At 47.2% G+C, this 24,269-nt stretch overlaps 1 protein-coding gene across 4 annotated transcripts in view; it reads left to right on the top strand.

Annotated features, from left to right (window-relative positions):
* dscama (Down syndrome cell adhesion molecule a) overlaps nucleotides 1–24,269 on the top strand; it is a 180,140-nt gene that overhangs the window by 34,896 nt on the left and 120,975 nt on the right. For all 4 annotated transcript variants that reach the window (XM_014197411.2, XM_045717100.1, XM_014197410.2 and 1 more), the window contains exons 2-3: nucleotides 8,295–8,612; nucleotides 14,382–14,531. In XM_014197411.2, coding sequence (XP_014052886.2) covers nucleotides 8,295–8,612; nucleotides 14,382–14,531 — 468 coding nt within the window. The remainder of the gene's footprint in view (nucleotides 1–8,294; nucleotides 8,613–14,381; nucleotides 14,532–24,269) is intronic.

The following is a 24,269-nucleotide window of genomic DNA, read 5'->3' as shown; positions in this document are numbered from 1 at the left end:
CCTCTCAGTATTATCAATAGATTCTCAGAAGTATAGCTGATACTCTGTTAAAGCAACTGTATATACTTCAGCCAGGCAGCAATGTTTATTTCATGTGATCTGACTGTTTTATCACTGCTGTTAATGAGATGATTATTCACACAGCCACCCTCTAGAAGTTCACTGCCAGCACCACCCACACACACATGGTCGTTTTTGGTCCTAACAGTCTGTTGATTTACCTCAGTTTGACTAGGTCATTCAGTTAATAAGACAGCTGAAGATAGCTTGGTCATAAGAGACAGCTAAGTATTTTTTGCTGTGTGTGTTTGTGGTAATATTTGACATTACAGCAGAGCATAAAGTGGTGATAACGGGGTGCAACAGGCACATCTCTCGGTGACATTCAGAAAGCAAGTGGTGAGGAGAGCTAACAGTATCCTAGACTGTCCTGATCACCCCCTGCTTGACCATGTTGTGCTTTTCCCCTCAGGTCATCAAAGACTTCCCAAACCCAATAGCAGCAGATACAAGAACTCTTTTATCCCACAGGCCATAAACTTTCTGAATCTGCACATGAAGTGAAATGTATTTAAATTGCTGCACTTTTGCACAATGATTGCATCTTTTATCCATCTCATTGCTTCATGTTATGTATATATATATATAGGTTGTATGGTTGTCACCGTTGTTATTGTTGAACCCTGACTGCACAACACATTTCCCAATTGGGACAATAAAGATGACTTGAACTTGAACATGAGTGCATACAAGTCCCCAGACTGTATCTATCACATAGAATCAAATCACATTTTATTGGTCACATACACATGGTCAGCAGATGTTAATGCGAGTGTAGCGAAATGCTTGTGCTTCTAGTTCCGACAGTGCAGTAATATCTAACTAGTAATCTAACAATTCCACAACAACTACCTAATACACACAAATCTAAAAGAGGTGAATGAGAATATGTAGATATAAATACATGGATGAGCGATGGCCGAGCGGCATAGGCAAGGTGCAATAGATGATATAAGATACAGTATATACAGTACATATGATCAGAGTGATGTAAACATTATTAAAGTGCCATTATTTAAAGTGGCATTGTTTTAAGTGACTAGTGATCCATTTGTCAAAATGGCCAGTGATTGGGTCTCCATGTAGGCAGCAGCCTCTCTGAGTTAGTGATTGCTGTTTAGCAGTCTGATGGCCTTGAGATAGAAGCTGTTTTTCAGTCTCTCGGTCCCAGCTTTGATGCACCTGTACTGACCTCACCTTCTGGATGGTAGAGGTGTGAACAGGCAGTGGCTCAGGTGGTTGTTGTCCTTGATGATCTTTTTTGCCTTCCTGTGACATTGGGTGCTATAGGTGTCATGGAGGGCAGGTAGTTTGCCCCCGGTGATGCATTGTGCAGACCGCACCGCCCTCTGGAGAGCCTTGCGGTTGTGGGCGGAGCAGTTGCCGGACAGGATGCTCTCGATTGTTGATCTGTAAAGTTAGTCAGGGTTTTGGATGACAAGCCACATTTCTTCAGCCTCCTGAGGTTGAAGAGGCGCTGTTGCACCTTCTTCACCACACTGTCTGTGTGGGTGGACCATTTCAGTGTGTCATTGACGTGTACGCCGAGGAACTTAAAACATTCCACTTTCTCCACTGCTGTCCCTTCGATGGGGATAGGGGGGTGTTCCCTCTGCTGTTTCCTGAAGTCCACGTTCGTCTCCTTTGTTTTGTTGACGTTGAATGAGAGGTTGTTTTCCTGACACCACACTCCGAGTGCCCTCACCGTCGTTGTTGGTAATCAAGCCCACTACTGTTGTGTCGTCTGCAAACTTGATGATTGAGTTGGAGGCGTGCATGACCACGCAGCTGTGGGTGCAGGAGGGGGCTGAGCACGCTCCCTTGTGGGACCCCAATGATGAGGGTCAGCGAGGTGGAGATGTTGTTTCCTACCTTCACCACCTGGGGGCGGCCCGTCAGAAAGTCCAGGACCCAATTGCACAGGGCGGGGTTGAGGCCCAGGGCCTCTAGCTTAATGATGAGCTTGGAGGGTACTATGTTGTTAAATGCTGAGCTGTATTCAATGAACAGCATTCTTACATAGTTATTCCTCTTATCCAGATGGGATAGGGCAGTGTGCAGTGTGATGGCGATTGCAGTTTGCTAATCTTCTGTGTATCTCTACGTTATCCACTGTCTAACTCCAGTCATTTGGGCTGTGAGTCAGTGTGGGCATTCATGGAGGTCCAGGAGGAGATAATAAATGGCCATTTCGGCCAGGCCGTATGTGTACTCTACTCTCTGTGTTAGAGAGATGCGCTGTCTTGTTATTTGTTGTTTGTTTTCCTGCATCTGCGTCCCCCTGTTCTATACGGGCTGAGCAAGCCTGGATGTGAGAGACAGGGTCAGGTGACCATGAAGAGCTGAATGGTACCGAGAAACTGAGAAAAGGAAAGGGAGAGAGAAAGGAGGGGAGAAGAGGAGAGGAGAGAGAGTGGGATGGAGAGGGAGGGGAGAGAAAAGATGGGAGAAGAGGAGAGGAGAGAGAGTGAGATGAGAGGGAGGGGAGAGAGAAAGGAGGCACGAAAAGGAGAGGAGGGAAGGGAGAGAGAGAGAAAGGAGGGGAGAAGAGGAGAGGAGAGAGAGGGGTGGAGAGGGAAGGGAGAGAAAGAGAAAGGAGAGGAGAAGAGGAGAGGAGAGAGAGTGAGATGGAGAGGGAAGGGAGAGAGAGAGAAAGGAGAGGAGAAGAGGAGAGGAGAGAGAGTGTGATGGAGAGGGAAGGGAGCGAGAGAGAAAGGAGGAGAGGAGAGGGGAGAAGAGGAGAGGAGAGAGAGTGAGATCGAGAGGGAAGGGAGAGAGAGAGAAAGGAGGGGAGAAGAGGAGAGAAGAGAGAGTGAGATGGAGAGGGAAGGGAGCGAGAGAGAAAGGAGAGGAGAAGAGGAGAGGAGAGAGAGTGAGATCGAGAGGGAAGGGAGAGAGAGCGAAAGGAGGGGAGAAGAGGAGAGGAGAGAGAGTGAGATGGAGAGGGAAGGCAGAGAGAGAGAAAGGAGGGGAGAAGAGGAGAGGAGAGAGAGTGGGATGGAGAGGGAAGGGAGAGAGAGAGAAAGGAGGGGAGAAGAGGAGAGGAGAGAGAGTGGGATGGAGAGGGAAGGGAGAGAGAGAGAAAGGAGGAGAGGAGAGGGGAGAAGAGAGAGAGAGTGGGATGGAGAGGGAAGAGAGAGAGAGAGAGAAAGGAGGGGAGAAGAGGAGAGGAGAGAAAGTGTGATGGAGAGGGAAGGGAGAGAGAGAGAAAGGAGGAGAGGAGAGGGGAGAAGAGGAGAGGAGAGAGAGTGGGATGGAGAGGGAAAGGAGAGAGAGAGAAAGGAGGGGAGAAGAGGAGAGGAGAGAGAGTGGGATGGAGAGGGAAGGGAGAGAGAGAGAAAGGAGGAGAGGAGAGGAGAAAGAGTGGGATGGAGAGGGAAGAGAGAGAGAGAGAGAAAGGAGGAGAGAAGAGGAGAGGAGAGAGAATGGGATGGAGAGGGAAGAGAGAGAGAGAGAGAAAGGAGGAGAGAAGAGGAGAGGAGAGAGAGTGGGATGGAGAGGGAAGGGAGAGAGAAAGAGACAGAGTGAATAAGAAAAAAGGAGGGGTGGTCATTTTCTGGAGAGAGCAGTGGAGAGCTGCAGAGACAGAGAGAGTGGGAGAATGCCTCTGACATTCTTAGTGGCCTTTCTCACTTTCTCTCTGTCTCTCTCTTTCTCTCTCTGCTAGTAACTGCCTGTATCTTATTGGCTGAGTGCTTTCAATCTCTCTCTCTCTCTCCTCCACTATACCTCACTGTTTTCCTTGACAATGCTCTGTAAAGTATCTCTCTGCTCTCCTCCATTGGGTTCTGGGCTCTAGCAGCGCCTGCATTCGTCCGTCACGGCTTCACTGTTTTAAGGAATCAGCCGTGTAGAAACGGGAGCTACATTTTTAATGAGTATGTAAAAAGGTGGATTGAGACAAAAGCAGTCATGAGGCAGCCTTTCTTCATTTTTCACCTTTCAAACACACTCAGAGTTCAGCTTTGATGGCTCTTTGTTCGCATTTAGAACCTGCAAAGTACAACAGAGGAGGCTGGCCCTATTCTCCAAACAAGAGCTACAAACCTTATGGAACCTGTATGTATTCTGACTGTCTCTCAACCCTGTCTTTGCCTTGCTAAGTGGGATCCACTCATTGTTCATCCATTCCCTCTGTAATGGCTGACGATGCAGCTGGTTGGATTTATATTTATGAGAGCTTCAGGCTAACTCTTAGCATGTATTATTACTATGATGACTAGCTGGTCTGAGAGCTATTGATCTCTGTGTTAACCACAGGGGTAGTGTGTGTGTCCTACTGTAGGACACACACAGTCACACTCACACATGCACGCAACCACACACACCACACACACCACACACACACACACACACGTACACACACAGACACAGTAGGCGTTACTACACCATGCTATTCAGACCACTCATCAGTCAAACGTGAATCTTGGTTGTGTGCGTGCTCCCAAACAGCCAATCTATTGAACTGTTAATGTTGGGGTCTGACGATTTCCTGTTAGCAGATCCATAAGAATGGAGCGGTCATGCACTTCCCTTCGTCATTCCATGCTTATGGAAGTCTCAATTTAGAAACTAAAACAACCCTGACTGATGACAACACATGCCATCCAGGCTAGGTGGAAGCAGGTTGTGGTAGATGGAGCCCTTGTTAGGAATTGATGAAGCACTAAAATGTTTGTTCCCAGAGGAGGGGGATTGGCAGCACAGGCAGGCATGTAGGCAGGCTGGGTAGAGACAGAGCAGGCATGTAGGCAGGCTGGGTAGAGACAGGGCAGGCATGTAGGCAGGCTGGGTAGAGACAGGGCAGGCGTGTAGGCAGGCTGGGTAGAGACAGGGCAGGCATGTAGGCAGGCTGGGTAGAGACAGGGCAGGCGTGTAGGCAGACTGGGTAGAGACAGGGCAGGCATGTAGGCAGGCTGGGTAGAGACAGGGCAGGCATGTAGGCAGGCTGGGTAGAGACAGGGCAGGCATGTAGGCAGGCTGGGTAGAGACAGGGCAGGCATGTAGGCAGGCTGGGTAGAGACAGGGCAGGCATGTAGGCAGGCTGGGTAGAGACAGGGCAGGCGTGTAGGCAGGCTGGGTAGAGACAGGGCAGGCATGTAGGCAGGCTGGGTAGAGACAGGGCAGGCATGTAGGCAGGCTGGGTAGAGACAGGGCAGGCATGTAGGCAGGCTGGGTAGAGACAGGGCAGGCATGTAGGCAGGCTGGGTAGAGACAGGGCAGGCATGTAGGCAGGCTGGGTAGAGACAGGGCAGGCATGTAGGCAGGCTGGGTAGAGACAGGGCAGGCATGTAGGCAGGCTGGGTAGAGACAGGGCAGGCATGTAGGCAGGCTGGGTAGAGACAGGGCAGGCATGTAGGCAGGCTGGGTAGAGACAGGGCAGGCATGTAGGCAGGCTGGGTAGAGACAGGGCAGGCATGTAGGCAGGCTGGGTAGAGACAGGGCAGGCATGTAGGCAGGCTGGGTAGAGACAGGGCAGGCATGTAGGCAGGCTGGGTAGAGACAGGGCAGGCATGTAGGCAGGCTGGGTAGAGACAGGGCAGGCGTGTAGGCAGGCTGGGTAGAGACAGGGCAGGCGTGTAGGCAGGCTGGGTAGAGACAGGGCAGGCGTGTAGGCAGGCTGGGTAGAGACAGGGCAGGCATGTAGGCAGGCTGGGTAGAGACAGGGCAGGCATGTAGGCAGGCTGGGTAGAGACAGGGCAGGCATGTAGGCAGGCTGGGTAGAGACAGGGCAGGCATGTAGGCAGGCTGGGTAGAGACAGGGCAGGCATGTAGGCAGGCTGGGTAGAGACAGGGCAGGCATGTAGGCAGGCTGGGTAGAGACAGGCAGGCATGTAGGCAGGCTGGGTAGAGACAGGGCAGGCGTGTAGGCAGGCTGGGTAGAGACAGGGCAGGCATGTAGGCAGGCTGTGTAGAGACAGGGCAGGCATGTAGGCAGGCTGGGTAGAGACAGGCAGGCATGTAGGCAGGCTGGGTAGAGACAGGGCAGGCATGTAGGCAGGCTGGGTAGAGACAAGCAGGCATGTAGGCAGGCTGGGTAGAGACAGGGCAGGCATGTAGGCAGGCTGGGTAGAGACAGGGCAGGCATGTAGGCAGACTGGGTAGAGACAGGGCAGGCAGGTAGGCAGGCTGGGTAGAGACAAGGCAGGCATGTAGGCAGGCTGGGTAGAGACAGGCAGGCATTTAGGCAGGCTGTGTTGAGGCAGGGCAGGCATGTAGGCAGGCTGGGTAGAGACAGGGCTGGGAATGAGGCAGGCTGGGTAGAGACAGGGCTGAGAATGAGGCAGGCTGGGTAGAGACAGGGCTGGGAATGAGGCAGGCTGGGTAGAGACATGCTGGAAATGAGGCAGGCTCGGTAGAGACAGGGCTGGGAATGAGGCAGGCTGGGTAGAGACCGGGCTGGGAATGAGGCAGGCTGGTTAGAGACAGGGCAGGCATGTAGGCAGGCTGGGTAGAGACAGGGCAGGCATGTAGGCCGGCTGGGTAGAGACAGGGCTGGGAATGAGGCAGGCTGGGTAGAGACAGGGCTGGGAATGAGGCAGGCTGAGTAGAGACAGGGCTGGGAATGAGGCAGGCTGGGTAGAGACAGGGCAGGCATGTAGGCAGGCTGGGTAGAGACAGGGCAGGCATGTAGGCGGTCTGGGTAGAGACAGGGCAGGCATGTAGGTGGGCTGGGTAGAGACAGGGCTGGGAATGAGGCAGGCTGGGTAGAGACAGGGCTGGGAATGAGGCAGGCTGGGTAGAGACAGGGCTGGGAATGAGGCAGGCTGGGTAGAGACAGAGCTGGAAATGAGGCAGGCTGGGTAGAGACAGGGCTGGGAATGAGGCAGTCTGGGTAGAGACAGGGCTGGGAATGAGGCAGGCTGGGTAGAGACGGCTGGGAATGAGGTAGGCTGGGTAGAGACAGGGCTGGGAATGAGGCAGGCTGGGTAGAGACAGGGCAGGCATGTAGGCAGGCTGGGTAGAGACAGGGCAGGGAATGAGGCAGGCTGGGTAGTGACAGGGCAGTGAATGAGGCAGGCTGGGTAATGACAGGGTAGGGAATGAGGCAGGCTGGGTAGAGACAGGGCAGGCATGTAGGCAGGCTGGGTAGTGACAGGGCAGTGGATGAGGCAGGATGGGTTGTGACAGGGCAGGGAATGAGGCAGGCTGGGTAGTGACAGGGCAGGGAATGAGGCAGGCTGGGTACTCTATAATAGAGCACCTTTGAGTACATCACAAAGTACATTGCTTCAGTGATAAGTTGTGACAGGACAGGGAGTGTAGGATCACACACCAACAGGTAGGCTGTCTACAGTGACAAGGCAGGTTGTGGGAATAGTCTGGAAAAATACTTTTTACATAATTAAGTTGTTACAAACTGTGATGAGATGACAAAGACCCAACAACAATTCCAATCTATTTGCAGACACACTAGGTTACATGGAGTGCTTGCTTAGTATCTTTGATTTCCCAGAAGCCTCGGTGCCTGCCTACGCAGTACACCATACCAGCTCATAAAGGATTGGTTCAGTATTGTGTTGGGTGGGAGGGAGTAGCAGCATCCACCTGCACACACGCCACATTTCTTAGCGGGGTCATGGCTCACCCCTTCACAAGCAGCCCTCCAGCCCCAGTTTCCCATTATGCACTGTGTTTGTAATCAGGTCTGGTGCTATGCTGGCCCTCCAAGTTCCTCTCCTCTCCCTCGGCTCCTCTGAAATGCCTCTTAATACTGAACAACTCTCCTTTCTCCATTCCTCCTCACTGCAGTTGAAAATAGCACTTTGGCCATGCAGTCAGAGCACAACACCATTACAGCACCACAGACTCAAAGTGAAATACAACATAAGAAGTCTTAGAGATAAATGCATAGTGGAGCTCTGCTGACGAGGCATTCAGATGTTTTAGTTTAGAAATATTGCAAAATGGCCTCCATTGTTAAGATGGAGACTGGTTCTTCTGGCCATTCATCGGTTGTTTATTTCACTCAAAATGTTACATTGTAAAACAACTCCCATAAAAATACCCCTCCAAATAAGGGGATAGAGAATACATTTCAGAAAAATATTTTCCAAAAACTTAAAAAGGCTCAGTGTTTTTTCTTCACGTTGATCAGGATCAGAGATATACAGTATATATTGGTAAAAATCAAAGGTAGCTAAAGGCTGAACGTTAGTTGAGAAGATGGGCAGCAAAAAACCTAAACACTACCAATGACTAACATTCCCTCCTCTGCTCTGTTTTCTTTGCAGTTTTCAGTGAAGATCTACGTTCCAGCTTATATTTTGTCAATGCATCTGTGCAAGAGGTAGTGTTTGCAAGCACCACAGGGACCTCGGTGCCCTGTCCCGCCGTGGGCGTGCCCCCCGCCTCGCTGCGCTGGTACCTGGCCACCGGAGAGGAAATCTACGATGTCCCCGGGATCCGCCACGTGCACCCCAATGGCACCCTCCAGATCTTCCACTTCAACCCCTCCAGCTTCAGCAACCTCATCCATGACAACACCTACTATTGCACAGCGGAGAACCCCTCAGGGAAAATCAGGAGCCAAGATGTCCATATTAAGGCTGGTGAGGGGTCTATCTGCTTGGTTTATGCATACTGTATATTGTACAGTAGGGTTGTTTATCTACAGTAGCAGTGATGTGAGAATTATTATTATTATTATTTAAAAAATCATTTCTACATTTACATTTACATTTAAGTCATTTAGCAGACGCTCTTATCCAGAGCGACTTACAAATTGGTGCATTCACCTTATGATATCCAGTGGAACAACCACTTTACAATAGTGCATCTAAATCTTTTAAGGTGGGGGGGGGTTAGAAGGATTACTTTATCCTATCCTAGGTATTCCTTAAAGAGGTGGGGTTTCAGGTGTCTCCGGAAGGTGGTGATTGACTCCGCTGTCCTGGTGTCGTGAGGGAGCTTGTTCCACCATTGGGGTGCCAGAGCAGCGAACAGTTTTGACTGGGCTGAGCGGGAACTGTGCTTCCTCAGAGGTAGGGGGGCTAGCAGGCCAGAGGTGGATGAACGCAGTGCCCTTGTTTGGGTGTAGGGCCTGATCAGAGCCTGAAGGTATGGAGGTGCCGTTCCCTTCACAGCTCCGTAGGCAATCACCATGGTCTTGTAGCGGATGCGAGCTTCAACTGGAAGCCAGTGGAGAGAGCGGAGGAGCGGGGTGACGTGAGAGAACTTGGGAAGGTTGAACACCAGACGGGCTGCGGCGTTCTGGATGAGTTGTAGGGGTTTAATGGCACAGGCAGGGAGCCCAGCCAACAGCGAGTTGCAGTAATCCAGACGGGAGATGACAAGTGCCTGGATTAGGACCTGCGCCGCTTCCTGTGTGAGGCAGGGTCGTACTCTGCGAATGTTGTAGAGCATGAACCTACAGGATCGGGTCACCGCCTTGATGTTAGTGGAGAACGACAGGGTGTTGTCCAGGATCACGTCAAGGTTCTTAGCACTCTGGGAGGAGGACACAAGGGAGTTGTCAACCGTGATGGCGAGATCATGGAACGGGCAGTCCTTCCCCGGGAGGAAGAGCAGCTCCGTCTTGCCGAGGTTCAGCTTGAGGTGGTGATCCGTCATCCACACTGATATGTCTGACAGACATGCAGAGATGCGATTCGCCGCCTGGTTATCAGAAGGGGGAAAGGAGAAGATTAATTGTGTGTCGTCTGCATAGCAATGATAGGAGAGACCATGTGAGGATATGACAGAGCCAAGTGACTTGGTGTATAGCGAGAATAGGAGAGGGCCTGGAACAGAGCCCTGGGGGAGACCAGTGGTGAGAGCGCATGGTGCGGAGACAGATTTTCGCCACGCCACCTGGTAGGAGCGACCTGTCAGGTAGGACGCAATCCAAGCGTGGGCCGCGCCGGAGATGCCCAACCCGGAGAGGGTGGAGAGGAGGATCTGATGGTTCACAGTATCAAAGGCAGCAGATAGGTCTAGAAGGATGAGAGCAGAGGAGAGAGAGTTAGCTTTAGCAGTGCGGAGAGCCTCCGTGACACAGAGAAGAGCAGTCTCAGTTGAATGCCCAGTCTTGAAACCTGACTGATTAGGATCAAGAAGGTCATTCTGAGAGAGATAGCAGGAGAGCTGGCCAAGGACGGCACATTCAAGAGTTTTGGAGAGAAAAGAAAGAAGGGATACTGGTCTGTAGTTGTTGACATCGGAGGGATCGAGTGTAGGTTTTTTCAGAAGGGGTGCAACTCTCGCTCTCTTGAAGACGGAAGGGACGTAGCCAGCGGTCAAGGATGAGTTGATGAGCGAGGTGAGGAAGGGGAGAAGGTCTCCGGAAATGGTCTGGAGAAGAGAGGAGGGGATAGGGTCAAGTGGGCAGGTTGTTGGGCGGCCGGCCGTCACAAGACGCAAGATTTCATCTGGAGTGAGAGGGGAGAAAGAGGTCAAAGCACAGGGTAGGGCAGTGTGAGCAGGACCAGCGGTGTCGTTTGACTTAGCAAACGAGGATCGGATATCGTCAACCTTCTTTTCAAAATGGTTGACGAAGTCATCCGCAGAGAGGGAGGAGGGGGGGAGGGGGAGGAGGATTCAGGAGGGAGGAGAAGGTAGCAAAGAGCTTCCTAGGGTTAGAGGCAGATGCTTGGAATTTAGAGTGGTAGAAAGTGGCTTTAGCAGCAGAGACAGAAGAGGAGAATGTAGAGAGGAGGGAGTGAAAGGATGCCAGGTCCGCAGGGATGCGAGTTTTCCTCCATTTCCGCTCGGCTGCCCGGAGCCCTGTTCTGTGAGCTCGTAGTGAGTCGTCGAGCCACGGAGCAGGAGGGGAGGACCGAGCCGGCCTGGAGGATAGGGGACAGAGAAAATCAAAGGATGCAGAAAGGGAGGAGAGGAGGGTTGAGGAGGCAGAATCAGGAGATAGGTTGGAGAAGGTTTGAGCAGAGGGAAGAGATGATAGGATGGAAGAGGAGAGAGTAGCGGGAGAGAGAGAGCGAAGGTTGGGACGGCGCAATACCATCCGAGTAGGGGCAGAGTGAGAAGTGTTGGATGAGAGCAAGAGGGAAAAGGATACAAGGTAGTGGTCGGAGATTTGGAGGGGAGTTGCAATGAGATTAGTGGAAGAACAGCATCTAGTAAAGATGAGGTCAAGCGTATTGCCTGCCTTGTGAGTAGGGGGGGGAAGGTGAGAGGGTGAGGTCAAAAGAGGAGAGGAGTGGAAAGAAGGAGGCAGAGAGGAATGAGTCAAAGGTAGACGTGGGGAGGTTAAAGTCACCCAGAACTGTGAGAGGTGAGCCATCCTCAGGAAAGGAACTTATCAAGGCGTCAAGCTCATTGATGAACTCTCCAAGGGAACCTGGAGGGCGATAAATGATAAGGATGTTAAGCTTGAAAGGGCTGGTAACTGTGACAGCATGGAATTCAAATGAGGAGATAGACAGATGGGTCAGGGGAGAAAGAGAGAATGTCCACTTGGGAGAGATGAGGATTCCAGTGCCACCACCCCGCTGGCTCGATGCTCTAGGGGTATGCGAGAACACGTGGGCAGACGAAGAGAGAGCAGTAGGAGTAGCAGTGTTATCTGTGGTAATCCATGTTTCCGTCAGCGCCAGGAAGTCTAGGGACTGGAGGGTAGCATAGGCTGAGATGAACTCAGCCTTGTTGGCTGCAGACCGGCAGTTCCAGAGGCTGCCGGAGACCTGGAACTCCACGTGGGTCGTGCGCGCTGGGACCACCAGGTTAGAGTGGCAGCGGCCCCGCGGTGTGAAGCGTTTGTATGGCCTGTGCAGAGAGGAGAGAACAGGGATAGACAGACACATAGTTGACAAGCTACAGAAGTGTTGTTTCTTGTATTATTGTCTCTTGTGTCTTTAGAGAACTGTTTCACTTTGATATCCTTTTTCTTCTGTCCTAATTTTCTCTTTCTTTTCTTCTGTTAACTAGATATTCTTTGTTGTTCTTCTTTAGCTAGCTAGCTTCTTCCAAAAGAGTCCCTAGCAACTGCTTAGCAACTGGTAAACAATTCAGCTAGCTAAGATAACTAGAATTTTATGAAAAATAGTTATTTTTCAAAAGCCTATCTTCTTTGTTTGTTGCTTGTTTTTTCTCCTATTCAGTCTTGCAGTTTTCTTTTGCTTTTTTCCGATGTACTTCACTCTAAAAACCATGTAAATTTCAATATTTGTAGGAGCTCATTTTTCAGCTGCTGCTGCTCAAATTGGAGTTCCGGAACTTCTAGGTAGTTAACATTATCTAGCGCTAGTCTGTTGTACCTGTTCCAAAACACCAGTATTTCTCCTTCTATAGCTTGTTCTCCATCTTCTTTTTACATGGTGAGCCAACATGTATTCAGCAGTTTTATTTCCATTACTGATCAAAACTTGTTTTGTCATGGCTCTCTCTTGTCTCTGTTAGGAACATCATATCACAATAAAATCACAGTATCAAATCACAATACTTATAGAATCGTGATACACCTAAGGGCACCTAAGTATTGTGATAATACATTACATTACATTTAAGTCATTTAGCAGACGCTCTTATCCAGAGCGACTTACAAATTGGTGCATTCACCTTATGATATCCAGTGGAACAACCACTTTACAATAGTGCATCTAAATCTTTTAAGGGGGGGGGGTTAGAAGGATTACTTTATCCTATCCTAGGTATTCCTTAAAGAGGTGGGGTTTCAGGTGTCTCCGGAAGGTGGTGATTGACTCCGCTGTCCTGGCGTCGTGAGGGAGCTTGTTCCACCATTGGGGTGCCAGAGCAGCGAACAGTTTTGACTGGGCTGAGCGGGAACTGTGCTTCCTCAGAGGTAGGGGGGCTAGCGGGCCAGAGGTGGATGAACGCAGTGCCCTTGTTTGGGTGTAGGGCCTGATCAGAGCCTGAAGGTATGGAGGTGCCGTTCCCTTCACAGCTCCGTAGGCAATCACCATGGTCTTGTAGCGGATGCGAGCTTCAACTGGAAGCCAGTGGAGAGAGCGGAGGAGCGGGGTGACGTGAGAGAACTTGGGAAGGTTGAACACCAGACGGGCTGCGGCGTTCTGGATGAGTTGTAGGGGTTTAATGGCACAGGCAGGGAGCCCAGCCAACAGCGAGTTGCAGTAATCCAGACGGGAGATGACAAGTGCCTGGATTAGGACCTGCGCCGCTTCCTGTGTGAGGCAGGGTCGTACTCTGCGAATGTTGTAGAGCAAGAACCTACAGGATCGGGTCACCGCCTTGATGTTAGTGGAGAACGACAGGGTGTTGTCCAGGATCACGCCAAGGTTCTTAGCACTCTGGGAGGAGGACACAAGGGAGTTGTCAACCGTGATGGCGAGATCATGGAACGGGCAGTCCTTCCCCGGGAGGAAGAGCAGCTCCGTCTTGCCGAGGTTCAGCTTGAGGTGGTGATCCGTCATCCACACTGATATGTCTGACAGACATGCAGAGATGCGATTCGCCGCCTGGTTATCAGAAGGGGGAAAGGAGAAGATTAATTGTGTGTCGTCTGCATAGCAATGATAGGAGAGACCATGTGAGGATATGACAGAGCCAAGTGACTTGGTGTATAGCGAGAATAGGAGAGGACCTAGAACAGAGCCCTGGGGGACACCAGTGATGAGAGCGCATGGTGCGGAGACAGATTCTCGCCACGCCACCTGGTAGGAGCGACCTGTCAGGTAGGACGCAATCGAAGCGTGGGCCGCGCCGGAGATGCCCAACCCGGAGAGGGTGGAGAGGAGGATCTGATGGTTCACAGTATCAAAGGCAGCAGATAGGTCTAGAAGGATGAGAGCAGAGGAGAGAGAGTTAGCTTTAGCAGTGCGGAGAGCCTCCGTGACACAGAGAAGAGCAGTCTCAGTTGAATGCCCAGTCTTGAAACCTGACTGATTAGGATCAAGAAGGTCATTCTGAGAGAGATAGCAGGAGAGCTGGCCAAGGACGGCACGTTCAAGAGTTTTGGAGAGAAAAGAAAGAAGGGATACTGGTCTGTAGTTGTTAATAATATTAATAATATTGTATAGTGAGGTCCCTGGCAAATCCCAGCCCTACAGTATAGTGGTCAGTGTCCAGTGTGGTTAAGGAAATGGACAGTTGATTACAGAGGTGGGAATTAGGGCTGCAGACAGTGTGGAGATGTTGAACAGAAGCTTGTTGGTCACTAAATGGGGTATAGTATACCACTTGGGTGACTAGTGACCACCTGCTAAACATTTCAGTTGGTAATGTTCAGAGTCTAACCAGGGATGTCACATTTGTTATGCTTGTGATTAAAGCAGTGAAGAAAGCAAAGAAACAAAATATATAGACAGCATATAATTTTCCAGAACAGAAAAATGAAAGTCAATTCATTGAGGACTCTCATTTGTTGTTTCCCCCATCTCTTCTAGTTCTACGAGAGCCCTACACGGTCCGTGTGGAGGACCAGAAAGCCATGAGAGGCAATGTGGCGGTGTTCAAGTGCATTATCCCAGCCTCGGTGGAGGCCTACATCACTGTTGTGTCCTGGGAGAAAGACACAGTGTCTATCAACGTCCAGAGTAAGTCTCTGCTCTCTAATCACTCTCTAATCACTATATAATGTACAGTTGAAGTAGGAAGTTTACATACATTTAGGTTGGAGTCATTAAAACTCGTTTTTCAACAACTCCACAAATTTCTTGTTAACAAACTATAGTTTTGGCAAGTCGGTTAGGACATCTACTTTGTGCATGACATAAGTCATTTTTCCAACAACTGTTTACAGACAGATTATTTCAGTTATAATTCACTGTATCACAATTCCAGTGGGTCAGAAGTTTACATACACTAAGTTGACTGTGCTTTTAAACAGCTTGGATTATTCCAGCAAATGATGTCATGATTTTAGAAGCTTCTGATAGGCTAATTGACATCACTTGAGTCAATTGGAGGTGTCCCTGTGGATGTATTTCAAGGCCTACCTTCAAACGCAGTGCCTCTTTGCTTGACATCATGGGAAAATCAAAAGAAATCAGCCAAGACCTCAGAAAAAGAATTGTAGACCTCCACAAGTCTGGTTCATCCTTGGGAGCAAAAAGGGGGAGGCTTGCAAGCCAAAGAACACCATCCCAACCGTGAAGCACGTGGGTGGCAGCATCATGTTTGGAGGTGCTTTGCTGCAGGATGGACTGGTGCACTTCACAAATTAGATGGCATCATGAGGAAAGAAAATGATGCGGATATATTGAAGCAACATCTCAAGACATCAGTCAGGAAGTTAAAGCTTGGTCGCAAAACGGTCTTCCAAATGGACACTGACCCCAAGCATATTTCCAAAGTTGTGGCAAAATGGCTTAAGGACAACAAAGTCAAGGTATTGGAGTGGCCATCACAAAGCCTTGACCTCCAATCCTATAGAAAATTTGTGGGCAGAACTGAAAAAGCGTGTGCTAGCAAGGAGGCCTACAAACCTGACTCAGTTACACCAGCTCTGTCAGGAGGAATGGTCCAAAATTCACCCACCTTATTGTGGGAAGCTTGTGGAAGGCTACCCGAAATGTTTGACCCAAGTTAAACAATTTAAAGGCAATGCTACCAAATATTAATTGATTGTATGTAAACTTCTGAGCCACTGGGAATGTGGTGAAAGAAATAAAAGCTGAAATAAATCATTCTCTCTATTATTATTCTGACATTTCACATTCTTAAAATAAACTGGTGATTCTAACTGACCTAAGACAGGGAATTTTAACTAGAATTAAATGTAAAAATGTATTTTGCTAAGGTGTATGTAAACTTCCAACTTCAACTGTATATAGAGAACATGTTATGTAAAAATCTTCACCATACCAGTCTGGTAAGTGAGTATCTCACTGCAAGAATAGAAGGCCATAGTTCTGAGATAGCTAAGTGTTTTGACCCAAGGGATGTGTGGATGTGCTTTGCGCTGTCTGTCTGCAAGGCCTTTTGAGGTCAGACTGGACTAGTAGATTAGCACCCATGCCCCTGTTCCAGCCATGCAACCAGCTCGTTGCATTCTGTTGTGTGTCCACATCTGTCGGACCCCATGACAGAGTGTCCCTATTTCCCTGCTGACCCAGGCTGGACGAGAGTCTTCCACGAGAGCAGGGACGAGGGCATGGCAACCCTGTGGTGTCACTTAGCCTCACTGCTATTGACCCAGTTCTCTGGTGATGGGAGCCATTGCCTTGCTCGTCTACTCGGTCTGCGTTGCTCGTCTACTCGATTGTTTCCTAGCCCCCGGGGGCAAATTCACTTTATGTCGGGCATTTAACAAACTCAATAGACAAAGCTAATGTTGTTTTGGCTTTTGAACGGAGGGCAAATGCAGTGATTTCTTTTTTGTTGACGTTTTACAATTTGTCTACTGAGGTGAAAGCAACCATGTTGAAATCTATATGAATCTCTTAATCGTCCATAAATGGATTTGCCGCAAGGATCTTTTGGAGCTGAGGGTATACAGGGTTATGGTTTATGGAATACATATTTTTCATAATGTTGAGTTACATTTCATTCCTAGAATTAATACTTGAGTGTTTGAAAGATTGATTGATTGTTCATATGAATGAATTACATGTATGTACTGTATGGATGCAATGCCATCATTTTCTAATGCAAGGCTAAATAGGCCTTTTTCCTAGCTGTCTTTCAAAAGTGAACTTCACTGACAAAACAAAGTGTTTACTTTGCACTGTTAACCTCTATGGGCTAGGTGGGACGCTAGCGTCCCCCCCGTGGTGCACTCCATCAACAGCAGGTGCATTTCAAGAGCGGCAAATTTGAAACCAAATAAATGTCAAAATGCACATTTTTCAAACATACAACTATCTTACACCCTTTGAAAGATAAACATCTCCTTAATCTAACCACGTTGTCCGATTTCAAAAAGGTTTTACGGCGAAAGCATAAAGTTAGATTATGTTAGGAGAGTACATTGACAATAGCTGTGTGTAATGTTTTGTCAATTCAAAGACAGGGTCACCAAAACCATAAAACCAGCTAAAATGATGCACTAACCTTTTACAATCTCCATCAGATGACACTCCTAGGACATTATGTTAGACAATGCATGCATTTTTAGTTCTATCAAGTTCATATTTATATCCAAAAACAGCGTTTTACTATGGCATTGATGTTGAGGAAATCGTTTCCCTCCAATAACCGGCAGTCAAGTCAGCACCACAAATTAAATAATTAAAATTAGAAAACATTGGTAAAATATTATATTGTCATTTAAAGAATTATAGATTTACATCTCTTGAACGCAATCAACTTGCCAGATTTAAAAATAACCTTACTGGGAAATCACACTTTGCAATAATCTGAGCACTGCGCCCAGAAAAATACGCGTTGCGATACAGACTAGCCGCCATGTTGGGGAGATCTAAAATCGAAAATACTATGTAAATAATCCATTACCTTTGATTCTCTTCATCAGATGTCACTTCCAGGTATCACAGGTCCATAACGAATGTAGTTTTGTTCAAAAAAGCTCATCATTTATGTCCAAAAATCTCTGTCTTGTTAGCACATGATCTAAGCCCGCCGGACTTCACTTCATGAACGAGGGGAAAAAAATATATTTACGTTCGTTCAAACATGTCAAACGTTGTATAGCATAAATCATTAGGGCCTTTTTTAACCAGAACATGAATAATATTCAAGGTGGACGAATGCATTCTCTTTTATAACGTATTGGAACGAGGGTACCCAACATGAACTCGCGCGCCAGAGTCTAATCGGCCATCACCGTTCCATGGCTCTTGTTCGGTCAGATCTCACAGTAAAAGACTCAAAACACTTTGTAAAGGCTGGTGACATCTAGTGGAAGCAATAGGAAGTGCCAAAACATTAATCAACCCCTGTGTGTTTCAATGGCATAGGCTTAAAGGTAATTCAACACATCAGGTATCCACTTCCTGTCAGAAAATGTCTCAGGGTTTTGCCTGCCAAATGAGTTCTGTTATACTCACAGACACCATTCAAACAGTTTTAGAAACTTTAGGGTGTTTTCTATCCATATATAATAAGTATATGCATATTCTAGTTACTGGGTAGGATTAGTAACCAGATTAAATCGGGTACGTTTTTTTATCCAGCCGTGAAAATACTGCCCCCTAGCCCCAACAGGTTAAAATCCATATGTAAACACTGTCAGAAAAATGTTGCCGCCACCAATCCAGTGCTCTTCTCCATGCTTAATAATAAATGATGGAAGTCTATGAATCCATGAGCAAATAGTCTTTATCCACGTCTCAACGCACAAACCCACCATCCATTCTCCCCATTCTTCATGGCTCATGCATATGAAGTGCAATTTAAAGAGTCTGCGTGTGTGAAAGAATATGTGTGTTTGTGTGTTTGTGTGTATGTGGTATACATGTTGACTGGTGGCTCTAGACAGATCTCCAAGCCCTACTCTTGTTTTCGATGGGCCGCCAAAGCCCACCTTTTAAATGTTTAATGAGTTAAAAATGAGAATATCAACACTTAGACATGAAAAAATGTAGCTTTTCTGTATCTGGTAGTATGAATTATAGATGGTAGTATTTCTGTTTGGAGAGGTGTACCATGAAGCGCAGGCAGCAGTCCCCCTTTAACCATTCCTCTGTAAGTCTCACTGGGGTTAGGCCCACTTTAGGCTAGGTTGCTGTGCAGAACCTAACGATACACCACTCAAAGAGCTCCAGTGTCTGCATGCGTGGAAAGATGTGCTAATGACCGTGGAAAATACACACATTTAAGAAGACACTGGGTAGGAGTTGCATTGCATTAAAGTGCATTGTCTATGTCAGTAGTTGTAGGTCAACCCTGGCTGCTCTGTTCTTTATTTTACTCTTATTATTATCTATTTTTATTTTTGAACTCTGCATTGTTCGGAATGGCTCAAGCATTTCACTGTAAAGTTCTCTTCGGCGCATGTGACAAATACAGTTTGATTTGATTTGATTTTTGGTACTGGTGAACTACCGGGTGTGCAGGCTTTTGTTGCAGCCCAGCACTGTCTTATAGTACACAACTGATTGAAACAATTTACTGCTTATCAGGACCTTGACTAGTTAAACCAGATGGTTAATGCAGGGCTGGAACAAAAAGCTGCACACCATATATTGTAGCTCTCCATGCTCAGAGTTGAGGACCGCTGGTGAATCTAATAGATGATACATAATTACACTGAACCTTTTTCATGACATGGTTCAAAACACAAACAATATGGTAACATTATTTTAGATGGAAAGGCAAAATGGTAAAGTGATGATCGTGTGGCAGGAATTATTGCAATGATTTGAAGAGGGAAAAGTAAGGCCCATATCCCATTAAATTGTGTCTATAGCTACATGCTCCCCTCTGATAAGCACTAAGATATGGGTGAAGATATAGGTGCGGATAAAGCACCCACACATTTATATTTTCTCTGCTCTGCTGTGTGGCTGGCTGGCTGCAATAGCAGAATGCAGGATCAATCCTGTTATGTATTGTTCTTGGTTCTAAGCTCTGGAATGTTTTCATTCCAATAGTGAAGGGTACCTTGCATCCGCAACTGTCTTATAGATTTGGTCCTTCTGAGAACCATTTTATGAATCTCATCATGGATTCAGTCTTCTTACCTTTACTGTTGGTGAGTCAGACTTAGACAAGGGATATTATGAGATATGTCTAATAGTACCAAATCGAATCAGAGTTTATTTGTCACGGGCACTGCAGGTATAATCAGTGAAATGCTCAACAATGCAGTCATATAAAAGAAATGCACACAACAATGAATTAAATACACCCTCTGTAGAGTACATATGAGAATAAAATAAATACACCCTCTGTAGAGTACACACAATAATAAAATAAATGCACCCTCTGTAGAGTACACACAAGAATGAAATAAATACACCCTCTGTAGAGTACATATGAGAATAAAATAAATACACCCTCTGTAGAGTACACACAATAATAAAATAAATGCACCCTCTGTAGAGTACACACAAGAATAAAATAAATACACCCTCTGTAGAGTACACACAAGAATAAAATAAATACACCCTCTGTAGAGTACACACAAGAATAAAATAAATACACCCTCTGTAGAGTACTCACAAGAATAAATTAAATACACCCTCTGTAGAGTACACACAAGAATAAATTAAATACACCCTCTGTAGAGTACACACAAGAATGAAAGAAATGCACTAGATAATATACACTATATACAAGGTCAGTATCAGTACCAATTAATGAAATGGATATTGGTGGCAAGCTCTTCCTGTATCAACTATGCTGATGATACTGAGGGATCAAATTCAACTGAAACCTCAAAAGAGCTTCTCATATTGCAACAATGCATATTTGTTGTGTAGATAGGTTCTGACAAAACCGTTTTTGTTTCATGCAGAAGTAAACTCTAAATTCTATTGATATTTTATTGATTGACATTCTATTTGTAAAACCAACCCCAACACTTATTCTGCATCAATACCAAAATGAGTGTTCTTATTGGATGTGTTTGTGTCGTGTTGGGATTGGGTTGCTGATTCTGCTGCTGTTGCCTCACAGAGAGAGAGAGACACAGCCCTAGCAGTGTTGCCCCATTCCCCAGGTGCAGGGCTGGGCTGTGCTGTGCTGCAGTCACTGAGGAAGGCCTTGTAGGGATTTGCCATGGTCTGATCTGGCCCCCTCTGCATTCACTGTGGCCGGACCCCAGCACTGCAGAGAGGCACACGCACACACACGCTCTATACACTCTTTCTCATTCCACACACACACACACACACACACACACACACACACACACACACACACACACACACACACACACACACACACACACACACACACACACACACACACACACACACACACACACACACACACACACACACGCTCTATACACTCTTTCTCATTCCACAACACACACACACACACACACACACACACACACACACACACACACACACACACACACACACACGCTCTATACACTCTTTCTCATTCCACACACGAGCCACACAGCAGGGCCATTGGCCATCATAGTACATAGCCCTTTTCTGCTCCACCCTGCCATATCTCTCTCTCTCTTTACCTCTCGTTCCACAGTCACTCTCTGTCCTTGTACTTAGGAGCAAAGTGATAAGATACATAATGAAATGGGAAGTCATCCAATCAATATTGAAAATCTACCATCAGTTGTCTTAGTAGTATCCTGATAGTATCAGTATGTACAGGGTGTCTGACTGTATGTATTACACCTGAACGTGTTGTATTTCTTGTTGAGTCATCTACCCAAAATATATGTGATATAATGGTGTTCAGAAACAACACATTATTCATGTTGTTCTTATTCCTGTTTCATTGGTATTCATACAAGATGATTTATTCTTCTGGTTGGGAGTTGCCTATCTATCTGTTGTATTTCAGTTGATCGCTCATGCTTCGTTGACATTTTCAAGTCGTTTAGTGGCCAGCTTGTCAGTCGTGTGTCACCTGGCTGGTGTTTGCTCTGAGGGAGACAAGCCAACCACACCATGGTGCTTAATTGGCTGTGTGTAATGTGGCTTTGAAGTAAATATCAAGAGTTTTATCAAAAGCCAGGCCGTTATCATCATGTGTTCATGGGCTCCCTCTCCCTCTCCCTCTCTCTCTCTCTCTCTCTCTCCCTCTCTCTCTCCCTCTCCCTCTCCCTCTCCCTCTCTCTCTCTCTCCCTCTCTCCCTCTCTCCCTCTCTCTGTGTGGAATCATGTTGTAGCATTTGTTTGAGGCCCAGCCAGAGCCAGTTTCCCCCTGGTGTATTGTTACTGGTCTGTATGTCACCATGGACACAGTGAAGACACCACAGTGAACATGGCAGCCGGTGTGTAAACAGTCTGCTCTGTCACTGGGGCCATGAAGTCACCATACAATATAAATATATTTAATATCAGTATTACATTTTGTAATGCGTTGGAGCAACACCATTTAATATTCTATGTCATACATAGTACCAGTCTAAAGTTTGGACTCACTCAATAGTGTTAATCAAATCAAAATATATTTTATTTTTGAGATTTTCCAAAGTAGCCACCCTTCGCCTTGATGACAGTTTGCACACTCATTTCAATTAACAGGTGTGCCTTATTAAAAGTTAATTTGTGGAATTCAAATCAAGTCATATTGTATTAGTCACATGCGCCGAATACAACATGTGAAATGCTTACTTACAAGCCCTTAACCAACAATGCAGTTAAAAAAAATATGAGTAAGAATAAGAAATAAAAGTAACAAGTAATTAAAGAGCAGCAGTAATATAACAATAGCGAGACTATATACAGGGGGAACCGGTACAGAGTCAATGTGTGGGGGCACCGGTTAGTTGAGGTAATATGTACATACATGTAGGTATAGTTATTAAAGTGATTATGCATAGATTATAACAACAGAGAGTAGCAACGGTGGAAAAGAGAGAGGGGGGGGGGGCAATGCAAATAGTCTGGGTAGGCATTTGTTTAGATGCTCAGGAGTCTTATGGCTTTGGGGTAGAAGCTGTTTAGAAGCCTCTTGGACCTAGACTTGGCGCTCCGGTACCACTTGCCGTGCGGTAGCAGAGAGAGAACAGTCTATGACTAGGGTGGCTGGAGTATTTGACAATTTATAGGGCCTTCCTCTGACACCGCCTGGTATAGAGGTCCTGGATGGCAGGAAGCTTGACCCCAGTGATGTACTGGGCCGTACGCACTACCCTCTGTAGTGCTTTGCAGTCGGAGGCCAAGCAGTTGCCATACCAGGCAGTGATGCAGCCAGTCAGGATGTTCTCGATGGTGCAGCTGTAGAACCTTTTGAGGATCTGAGGATCCATGCCAGATCTTTTCAGTATCCTGAGGTGGAATAGGTTTTGTCGTGCCCTCTTCAGGACTGTCTTGGTGAGCTTTGAATATGTTAGTTTGTTGGTGATTTGGACATTAAGGAACTTGAAGCTCTCAACCTGCTCCACTACAGCCCCGTCGATGAGAATGGGGGCGTGCTCGGTCCTCCTTTTCCTGTAGTCCACAATCATCTCATTTGTCTTGATCACGTTGAGGGAGAGGTTGTTGTCCTGGCACCACACGGCCAGGTCTCTGACCTCCTCCCTATAGGCTGTCTCGTCGTTGTCGGTGATCACTGTTGTGTCATCGGCAAACTTAATGATGGTGTTGGAGTCGTGCCTGGCCGTGCAGTCATGAGTGAACAGGGAGTACAGGAGGGTACTGAGCACGCACTCCTGAGGGGCCCCTGTGTTGAGGATCAGTGTGGCGGATGTGTTGTTACCTACCCTTACCACCTGGGGGCGGCCCGTCAGGAAGTCCAGGATCCAGTTGCAGAGGGAGGTGTTTAGTCCCAGGGTCCTTAGCTTATTGATGAGCTTTGAGGGCACTATGGTGTTGAATGCTGAGCTGTAGTCAGTGAACAGCATTCTCACATAAGTGTTCCTTTTGTCCAGGTGGTAAAGGGCAGTGTGGAGTGCGATTGAGATTGCGTGATCTGTGGATCTGTTGGGGCGGTATGCGAATTGGAGTGGGTCTAGGGTTTCAGGCATGACAGTGTTGATGCTCAGCTGTGTTCAACACCATATTCCTTTCCTTCTTAATGCGTTTGAGCTAATCAGTTGTGTTGTGACAAGGTAGTGGTGGTATAAAGAAGATAGCCCTATTTGGTAAAAGACCATGTCCATATTATGGCAAGAACAACTCAAATAAGCAAAGAGAAATGGCAGTCCATCGTTACTTTAAGACATGGATGTCAGTCAATCCGGAAAATTTCAAGAACTTTTAAAGTTTCTTCAAGTGCAGTTGCAAAAACCATCAAGCGCCTTGAAGAAACTGGCTCTCATGAGGACCACCACAGGAGAGGAAGACCCAGAGTTACCTCTCCTGCAGAAGATAAGTTCATTAGAGTTAACTGCACCTCAGATTGCAGCCCAGATAAATGCTTCAAAGAGTTCAAGTAACAGACACATCTCAACATCAACTGTTCAGAGGAGACTGCGTGAATCAGGCCTTCATAGTTGAATTACTGCAACAACAAAAAACACTACTAAAGTACACCAATAAGAAGAGACTTGCTTGGGCCAAGAAACACAAGCAATGGACATTAGACCAAATTTGAGATTTTTGGTTCCATCCACTGTGACTTCGTGAGACGCAGAGTAGGTGAACGGATGATCTCCGCATGTGTGGTTCCCACCGTGAAGCATGGAGGAGGAGGTGTGCTTTGCTTGTGACACTGTCTGTGATTTATTTTGAATTCAAGGCACACTTAATCAGCATGGCTACCACAGCATTCTGCAGCGATACGCC

The sequence above is a fragment of the Salmo salar genome, chromosome ssa04, assembly GCF_905237065.1.
Source record: "Salmo salar chromosome ssa04, Ssal_v3.1, whole genome shotgun sequence".
Classification (NCBI taxonomy): Eukaryota; Metazoa; Chordata; class Actinopteri; order Salmoniformes; family Salmonidae; genus Salmo; species Salmo salar.
The sequence above is the reverse complement of the archived record's forward strand: the minus strand, read 5'-3'. Positions and strand labels throughout refer to the sequence as shown.